At 35.3% G+C, this 9,819-nt stretch overlaps 2 protein-coding genes across 2 annotated transcripts; one reads left to right on the forward strand and one right to left on the reverse strand.

The window, feature by feature from the left end:
* Positions 1–2,644: 2,644 nt before the first annotated feature.
* LOC112091772 (histone H2AX-like) lies at positions 2,645–3,362 on the forward strand. The gene is made up of 2 exons (XM_024166216.1): positions 2,645–2,661; positions 3,101–3,362. The coding sequence occupies exons 1-2, from the start codon at positions 2,659–2,661 to the stop codon at positions 3,320–3,322; spliced, it is 225 nt and encodes a 74-aa protein (XP_024021984.1). The 5' UTR covers positions 2,645–2,658; the 3' UTR covers positions 3,323–3,362.
* Positions 3,363–3,782: 420 nt separating this feature from the next.
* On the reverse strand, positions 3,783–9,276 carry LOC21393508 (protein BONZAI 3). The gene is made up of 16 exons (XM_024166215.1): positions 8,876–9,276; positions 7,691–7,738; positions 7,448–7,596; positions 7,266–7,314; positions 6,716–6,772; positions 6,325–6,504; positions 6,055–6,189; positions 5,866–5,927; positions 5,651–5,747; positions 5,450–5,564; positions 5,276–5,352; positions 4,985–5,122; positions 4,742–4,906; positions 4,547–4,660; positions 4,362–4,458; positions 3,783–4,194 (listed from the first exon to the last, which is right to left on the reverse strand). Exons 1-16 carry the CDS (start codon positions 9,041–9,043, stop codon positions 4,076–4,078), a joined length of 1,770 nt encoding a protein of 589 aa, XP_024021983.1. The 5' UTR covers positions 9,044–9,276; the 3' UTR covers positions 3,783–4,075.
* Between the last annotated feature and the right edge of the window lie 543 nt (positions 9,277–9,819).

The following is a 9,819-nucleotide window of genomic DNA, read 5'->3' on the forward strand; positions in this document are numbered from 1 at the left end:
CGGTGTTGATGGTGATGCCCCAGTGTTGCTGGGGGGACGCCGACTTGCTTGGCAAGCAAGATGTGCTCCTTCGTCTGCGGCATGGGGCCGTCAGCCCCGAAGATGATGAGAATCGCGTCGTCCATCTGAGCGGCGCCGGTGGTCATGTTCATGATGTAGTCGGCGTGGCCGGGGGAGTCCACGTGGGCGTAGTGGCGGTTCGCAGTTGTACTCGACGGTGGCGGTGTTGATGGTGGGGGGACGCCGACTTGCTTGGCGAGCAAGATGTGCTCCTTCATCTGCGGGCAGTCGGAGAAGAGAGAGAAGAACAGGAAAAGGAAAATGAAAACGGATTTAATCCGTTTTCAGGAAAAAAAAAAAAAAAAAAGAAGTCAATTTTTGAGAAAATTTTAAAAACGTTTTTATTTTTGGTTTTGGTAGGATTTCTTCCAAACGCAATTTCATTTCCAGTTTCATTTTTTTTCTTGAAAAACGTGAAAAACGTTTTTAAAAATGAAAACAAACGGGCCCAAAGTCACTAGGAAAAAAAAAAAAACCTAAGCCAACCACACCCACCGTCTCAGATCTGCCTCAGCTGCCGCCACTTTATCATTTTCCGAGTGACCACTTCATTGGAACCCGATCCTACGGGAAAATATGATGTTTTCGGAGCGGGTCGGAAAGGGGAATGTCGAAAAGGCAAGTGATAAAGGCATCCCAACGTTTTATTATTCCTTGTTTAAAGGCATCTTTAAACAAGGAATAATAAAAGTATAAGCAAATGAAATTTACAATCAATAATAAAGTATAAGGAAATAAAATTTATTTCACTGAACAAAAAGTAAAATTAAACTATATCAATTTGCGTCCAACTGTTTCAACACAGCCACAAATAAGTTCAACATAGTCGTAACAGTTATCCACGTCTCCGTTCAAAACCTCATCATCCGATCCTTCGTCGGCAAACACTCGATGTCTAAAAATAAGATATATAGAAACCGAACTTTAATAAAAAGAATTGATGAAAAAAAAAAAAATTTAAAACTTACACAGCTCGGAAAACGTGAAAGTTTTCTCGTTCGAGTGTGAGATTTCGCGAGAGGGCAAACAAAAGTGGCCCTCAGTAGAGGAAAATGGTTTCGATGGAGGATTCTTGAGTAGTCCTGAGTATCCATGACCTACCAATTCAAGGGAAAAAGATAGGAAAATTTAAAATATATATACAAACAGATATTTGGAAAATGGAAGAGGCTAGCAATAATGTAACTTAACTAGGCCCCGATTGGTTGGGAGATTGAGGTCTAAAGATTGAAGTCATGAGCTCAAATTGCTGTGTGGTGTCGTTTTAGATTGAGAACACTACTTGAATTACAGATCTTTTTTTGGGTCCTAATTCAAAATCAGGCCCCCTTGATTCAGCCCACGACTCAAATTTTTACACAGTAAAAACAGTGTGCTCTCTGTCTCTGGAGGAGTAATTCCTCGTGACCAACCCCCATCGAACTCCACGTTCTTGCGCAAAGAGCTCAGCCTTCGGTTGTGTCTTGACAGAGAATCTCTGCGCCTTCTCCAGTTTCTGCTTCTTCAAAATTTTCTCCTCTCTTCCCTCATTTCCTGCGACCTCAATCTCCCAATTTTGACTCCTCTCTTATGTGGTTTTGCACAGTTTTGACTCTTCTCTTATGTGTCTCTGCTCTCTCTTCTTTCTCCTTCATCTTCCCTCATTTCTGTGTACAGTCGTGCCTTGCAGAGTTGGTCTTCACTTGTCTGAGGTGATGAGAAATGTTTCGTGTATAGGTCTGCTCGTGAACAGACGACCGAAGCTTCACATTCGGTACCAATTTCATCAATTCTATGAAAGGTTGGCCACTTCACGCCGTCGCCGGAAAGGAACAAGACGGTCATCGGACAAATACAAAAAACTGTCATCCGCGTTTGGTGTTTTGCCGACAGTGACGTTAATCTCCTCCTCAGATTCGAACAATTTACCGGTAAGTGATCCTCACATAGACCACGGTTGATTTGCCTGTTTGGGAATTAGGGTTTCTGTCTGAATGTTTGTGTGGTTATGGTTGTTGTCAAATTTACCGGTAATTTGAGATTTTGTGTTTATAGATCAATGAAGTTTTGTGTTTGCAATTTTTATGTGAAGTTCATTTTATGAATTTATGGTATTCGTTTTATTGTGGAATTTTTTTTATAATTGATTGGTGTTTTCAGAATTTGCTTGATTGTTGAAAATCGCTATTCTTATACTTTGAGTGTCTTGCTATTACTGATGTTTTTGTTGATTATTTGACTATTTTTTCGAAGATTGTCATTAGAGCTTTTGTTGCTTTTCATATTCTATAGAGTTCTTGCAAGGCCCCTTGTTTGTTTTTTTTTTTAATATACCACTAGAATATGTATGGTCAATGAGCTCCGTGGGAAGATTAGTTTCTTCTTCTGCATTAACTAGATGATTCTCTAGGATTGCCGAGAATCTGTCTTATTTTGTTATATAAAACTAGATACTTATAAGGTAATAAGTCCAATTTCACCAAATGCATAGTTTAATGCAAAACAGAAATGGCACTAGTCATTTGATTTCGATTTTGATGAATAAGGACAGATTACATTATAAATATGTTATTTTTTTCCTATTAAACTGGCCAGAATTGGCTTCCTTCACAACTTCACATGGTGCTTATTTGATGTTTTAATTAGAATTGAGATGTAACTGTATATGAGAGTTTTTTATTATAATAAAAAAATTTTGATGTGATTATTTTTTAGAGTTTTTTATTGTTGCAAAACTCAAACTTTAAACTCAAATCGGTGAAATGAACGAGCCTTAGTATCTTGTTCGGTGGAGGCTGTTTAGGTTTCCCGTTTCCATTCTGCAAATGTGTTTGGCAATCGATTATTGTTTATACAATCTTGCATTTGATTTGATTCAAAGTCTTTTAAAGATTGTTTTTTTCATTCCCTATATTTGCGACTCTGTGTTGGAGAATTGCGTTTTGGAAATGGATTATTGTTCATTCGATCTTAGGCAGTTTCTTTGATTCAAGTGGATTATTGCTTTTTTGTTTATGTTATTTTTGGTTATTGGTTTTGATGGTTATTTGCGATCGGCCAGGTATTGGAGCTTGCAGGGAACGCCGCGGGAGATAACAAGAAGAATCGCATAGTGCCGAGGCACATCCAGCTTGCGGTGAAAAACGACAAGGAGTTGAGCAAGCTTTTGGGGTCGGTGACCATTGTCAGTGGCGGAGTTTTGCCCAACATCCACCAAACTCTTTTGCCTAAGAAGGTGGGCAAAGGAAAGGGCGATATAGATTCTGCTTCTCAAGAGTTTTAGGGCTCCCTAGTTTTTTTTGTCATCACTATACAATGTAATGTACAGGGAATTCTTTTTTTTTTTTTTTGCTAATCAATCTATTTATAATCTGCTTTGGTGGGTTTATTCCATTTGATTTGCCTTATTTTCTTAATTTTGATGCACAAAATATAGTTGAAGAGAAGCAGTATATTAAGGATTAACCAAGCTTAGAAGACGACTAAACCGTGACCTATGTGATATCCTTTACCAAGCTAATCATGCCCAATAAACTTCCATTTGTTTCTTTAGTCCCTTTTGAAGAAGTGAATGCAAATGCAAGTATATGCTGAGGCAGTACTAGAGTGAGGAAAAACACCATGTCACTTGAGTAATATGCTATGAAGTCGCCCAAGCTGTTCCTCTCATAATTTTGATCGAAGATGTTTTTCGAGAATGACCGATTAGCGATGATGAAAACTACAGCATCATTGGGGTAATATTTGTACTAAACTAGGATTAGAAGCAAAATCTCATAATTGCCTTGACATTAAACGACTGTTGTCTACCAAAAAAAAAAAAAAACTATCAACTGATTTGTACAGTTAATGGTGCATTCACTGTATTCGAGGTTTTACGTTATTTGGAAATCCATGAAAGAAAATCGTTATTTATCAACATTAGTGATCAATCACCACCCATGTGTTAGTACGTGAAAACTGTTACATAGTGAAGTAGGCCCCACATTATAGAAAAGTGTGGTGATGTATATGGCCGTGCTCACAAAAGAACTGGTTAGACCGATGTTTGAGCGGCACTTAAGTTGGAAGGCTTGATATCTCTACTGCGAACATATGTTAAAAACTGACCAGGTAGCTCTTCCAGAAGTGCTTGAACAGCAGATATCTGTCCACCTATGTATCAAGAACCATAACCCACGTTACTGCTTTTCTAATTTGCACAACAAATAGTAAGAGGATAAAGAAAAAATGTAGTTACATGTTGGAGCACATAATTGTACTTTACCAACTTGAAGACACTCGTTAATTTGGTAAACAAACAGGTATAAGTTTTCACTCACTGTGAACATCTCTCATAGGAACAAACTGCACGATGTCTCGTGTAGCCACGCGCCCCGTCGAACTCTCTAATCGACATCCATTATCTGCATCAAGAATCTGCCAATTGCCCGAATTTAAGTGTCACAAAGTCCCTTAGAACAACTGATACAAAAGCAAAGAAAATACGAAGCAAGAAAAGTAGTACCTCCATTTCTGTGAAATCAGCACCCCCAACTCCAACTATAAGAACCGATAACGGAAGATTCGATGCCTTCACCAAAGCATCTTTTGTTTCTTGAAAGTTTGTAAGGACTCCATCCTACGAAAAACAACGCCCGCATTTAGCAATTACCCGATAACCAACAGATTCAATATAACAAGATCATGTCCTCGTCTTCACCGTTATAATGAGCAACACGTAGTACTTGTTACTGTGGTGTGAGAGGGACTCGCCGGCAATTTGTGCAGCCCTATCAATAACTTGACCGAACAAAGTAGGTCCAGCGAGAGAAACCTTGTGCAGAGCTCTGGCATAAGCATCCATGATGCCTTCAACTCCTTCAACCTATTTAGAATTGTAAGTTTAGACCAAAGAGGGCAAGTGTAGAGAAAATCAACAATTAACGCCAATTCATTTATGTACCTCAAAGGCACTTTCATTTGCACTCAAGTTAAAACAGTGTGATATGGTACCATCCGGTTTCCTTCCTCCAAAGCCCCAAGCGGGAAAGCGCCTATCAGAGTCGTAAAACTGAATGACCTCACCAACTTGCATAATTGCCTGCAATTAGTTTATCCATCAATAATCAAACATCTTTATCAATCAATATACTCTCTCTTTATTTCAAGACAATGTCTGATAGTGGAAGAAGTCTAACTAAATCTAACAAGGGTTAATGAGCTTGTAGAGTATCGAGTAACCAGAAAGCCATACTTGCTGGTAAGAATTCAACCGGCCATAAGGACTGATGTGGTGCAGAGATGTTGGATCTTGAGGATTTCCGTTTGAAGCTGGGAAAAATTATTAAAAGGATAAACCAGTCTTCAGTAAAAAATTATGCAAAACATCACAGATTAATCATCTTTAGATAAATTTGGGACTATTTACCTGTAAAATCAACAGCAACCATAAAGTTAAGCTCAAATCCACTAGAAATGTAATCAAGAAAGCTGAACTGTAACTTCTCTTGAAATTGGTCCACGAACAGCTGACCCTTAAGTACCTGTCATTATTGAAAAACAGTGATATTAAAACTGAAGCAAAATGAACCAAAAAACTTGAAATTTAGTTGATGTATGAAATAAACACCTTTTCATGACCATTCTTAGATGATGGCAACAAAAAATTTGCACCAGTTCTCTCTTTGTGGAGCCTTTCTAACTCTGCCACTGATTTTTGGAGTTTCCTGAAGAGGTCAACTTCAAATTCATTCCATGCTATTTTCTTCTTTCTCCGGATAATAAATAACAATAATCAACAGTAAGGGGAAAAAAAATATAGGAACCAATAAGCATAATAATTACCCAATAAGTACGTGATTTCCACTGCTATTGAAATCAAAACACTCAATAATCAACGGGTTGGCCTGTATCAATTTGTGGTCTCATTTGTTGCATACATTTGAACAAATAATGCAAAGCATGCGATCAATAATATAATCTATTTGGAGTTGTTAACATTTAACTCCAAATCATAAGGTTATTAAAGCTTGCCTTGCTTGCAAACTGTTGCATACTCAGGCATAGCGGTTTCCAAGTGGGATTTAAGTCATTATCAACCACTTCAGTCTTGCAAATTGGAATGGAGCCTCCAGTCTCCACGATTCTTGAAACCCTTAAGAAAGGATCCTAAAGGAAAGGAGGAAACAAGAAAAAGAAGGTGAAGAAAAAAATTGAAATCTTTTTGGTAAGATACTAAACAGAAATTTGTATCTGCATGGAAGACAATGGTTTAAAACTAGCTGCTATGTCTCAAATTCATACGCTTTTAGAAAATAGATCCATGTTTTCCAAGTTAGAACAACGGAATTTTATCTCGACAAGACTCCTTGAAGCAACTGTCTCTTCAGCATGGATAGTGAGTGTTCCTAGATTTCTTGCACCCCGGCGCCCATTGTTGTTACTAAGATTTACCGTTAAACTCCGGCTTTGTACAGTCACAATCTGCCATTGGAACAAAGTTAAAAGAAAACTTGACATATAATTCTAAATATAAAAATATGACTGAAAATTACAAAATGAAATAGCTGAAGTAGCTATATCAACACCAAAATTTGTTAAATAACTGAACAACTATATACGTTCATATTTCACCAACTCAATGTTAGTGCATTACAAAATTGTATTAGGCCTGCTAAAAGACAAGCCAAGTTACCTCTGAAAGAACACAAGTCGCTTCTCCAAGAAAATCTTGATCCTTCAAATTCAGCATCTACAGGAAAGTCACAAGAAAAAGTTCAAAAGATAAACTAACTCGTCCAGATTGTTTTATTATTCGAAATAAAATGCTAAAACTATTTATGTTCTTGAAAGGATTCGAGTATAGAGTCCAATAAGCGACAACTATTGCATATGATCAGCCAAATCAAAGCAAAAACTTCCCGCTCATTTTCAGGATTCTCATGAAAATTTGTTTTATAACTTGCCAATTTGACAACAAAAACAAATTTTTTTTTTAATAAGAAATGAGAACAACAAAAACAAAATAGCTAAAAGTTCTTTGTACTATAGATCAAATGCTCTCTATATAATTTCTTTTACATTTCAATATTGGGAACTTCTAAACTTGAAAAATTAATATTTTACACAGTGAGATTTATATACATATAAGAATTCATAATTGGACAAGAATAACAAAAGAACTTCGGTTTAGAAACAAAAATACAAATAATAGACAAAATCTTAAAAAGGGAAAAATAAAATACCTTAACAGGTATATTGTGATATTTTGTATCAACATCATATACATGAAATCTGGGGTAGATGAAAAACAGAAAGAGAAACAAGAAACAAGAAAGAATATGAGTAAGAAGTTGTACAAAATCTTTTACATGGACAAATGAACTAGATCTTTCTATACAATTATAAGGACTATGGAAAAGCTTACATCAATCGCTTGACTGTTTCAAACTGATATGAAACCGCAACTTTGTTTATCCATGCAGGATTTAAGCTATTCAATATTACTTCGGTCCGCCCTAATTCCTCTAGTTTACCATCTACTTTCTTGGCAAACACAACAGCCATGGGATCACTCTGATATAACATGAAAAAATGTGTCAGCCTAAACCACGCTTAATATCATACGAGCCACGCCATTATATAATGCATGTATAGTTTTTTAAAATACCTTTGAAGTAATGTCGCAATCAAGTAAGTTTGATGCTGAAAGAGATAACTGCAGCAAATGATTTAGCATTCATTACTATAACATGGCAATCAAGAAAAACAAAAGAAAAAAAAACAGAGCGAAATATTATATGCAGCTTTTGTTATTATTATTTTTGATACAAGACGAGATAGAACTCAAACACTCTAGTGCCACTAGACTAAGAGGTCTTAGGCTTATATGGAGCTTTTTTACTCTGTTACAATACATGTTACTGAACATTAGGATGTTTGGTTGATGAATTCAGAATTATGATTCAGAATTAAACACTGTAGTGAGCCACGAACTATGATTCAAACCATGGCACAAATCATTGAACCAAACGCACATTTAAATATGGATAATATCACATCAAACTTAAAAAATTAATAAAATCTAATACAAATTTGATAATATAAACGGAGACCGGTACACAACGGTAATAATCTCAAGATTAAATAGTGAAACAAAGCAGCCATATATAAAAAACGGCAAAAATAAGGTGCAATGCAATAATCATATTACAAATAGGAAGAATTCTGTAGTAGAAGACATGGTTTAAATTGTCAGATTAAATTAGAATCAAGTTAGATTAAAAAAAATAAGACAATTTTGCATCGCGTGATCAAAATTTGACAGTTTAGAACGGTATTTGTGCATATTCTTTTGTCCCCTGTCACAAAAATTATTTTTCAAATAGTTAAAAAGAAAAAATAAAGTATTTCTAATGAAGGAATGGGTTACGACAAAATAGTTGATTTGATTTTGACATTTTGGACATTGACCCTTTTCATAAACTGCAAAGTAGTACAACATATGAATATATATAGATAAGATTTTAATAGTTATGTTTTTATTAATGATCATTATTAAATATAAAATTTTAATGAGGTAGTGTGATAAATATTCAGTTTTATTAATTATAATTTTTTTATTAATTATATAATTTATTTTAAATGTTAAATTAATATTTTATAATTAAAATAATAATATTATTTATAAATAAATATTAAAATAATTATTAAAACTACACACTTATATACACATAAAAGCACAAGACGTGCAAAACATAAAACATATGCGCATAGACATGCAGGCAATTAATAATAATAATAATCATAATAATAATTATACTAATAATAATACTATATAAATAATAATAATAACCTCAAGTTGGGTAAAGAGCGGGTGTTGGCCGCGAGTCCGGTGGAAGAACTCAACGGCGTCGTTTGGACCTTCACCGTAGCTTGAATTTGCGACCATGGCTGTGGGCCTCTGCTCGGCCCCACCTATTCCCTGCTTCCCTCCCTTCATATCCGAAAAGCACCCTCCCATCTCTCCCTCTTTCTCTCTCTTAAAAAAATCAACCTTAATTCTCTCTCTTTCTTTGCCTCCCGCTTTAGGAACGAGAACCCTAATCCCTTTTTCTCTGGTTTCTCTCTGAGATCGCTGAGAAATACGTTTAAAACAATTTGAATACCTAAAAAAAATGTCTATTAACTTTCTAATTAATTGTTCCTTATATAACAATTAAGAGCCGTACAGGGAAAATGGAGAGCCTTTTTTTATTAATTATTATAGGGAAGTTGGTGTTTTTAGGTAAGAAAACAAAGACGTTAATAAAAGAAAGAAAGAAAGCAATAGTTTCCTATTTAGCCAGCAAAAAAAAAAAAGGAAACGAAAATATATACTTCACCTAAAATGCTTTCTAAATATAGAAAGGTGCAAGAATTGTCTAATTTTATAGGAAGAATTGCATTTCCAGGTATGCAAAGTGCAAACATTATTTTTATAGGACCGAGGAAACCATAAATTTCTAAGAAAAAATTATATATGAACGTAGAACAATCAACATATGGGTGAATGTTTATAAGCAACTTTCCCAGAGAAAAAAAGTTTGAATTAGAATTTTAAACTTTAGAAACACGAGGGAGTTTCTGTATAGAACTTGTTCAGAAAAAACTGGCATAGACTTCGGCCTCGTTTTTTCTAGTCAGAAATGGATAAGACTTGAGAAACGTGTGATCTCGCAAGGCGTATCATAATGGTATTGTGACGTAACTGCTTTTGAATTTTTAAATGCACGAAAAATAATAACTGTAACTCCTTGA

Source organism: Morus notabilis, unplaced genomic scaffold (genome assembly GCF_000414095.1).
Source record: "Morus notabilis unplaced genomic scaffold, ASM41409v2 Scaffold724, whole genome shotgun sequence".
NCBI classification, from domain to species: domain Eukaryota; kingdom Viridiplantae; phylum Streptophyta; class Magnoliopsida; order Rosales; family Moraceae; genus Morus; species Morus notabilis.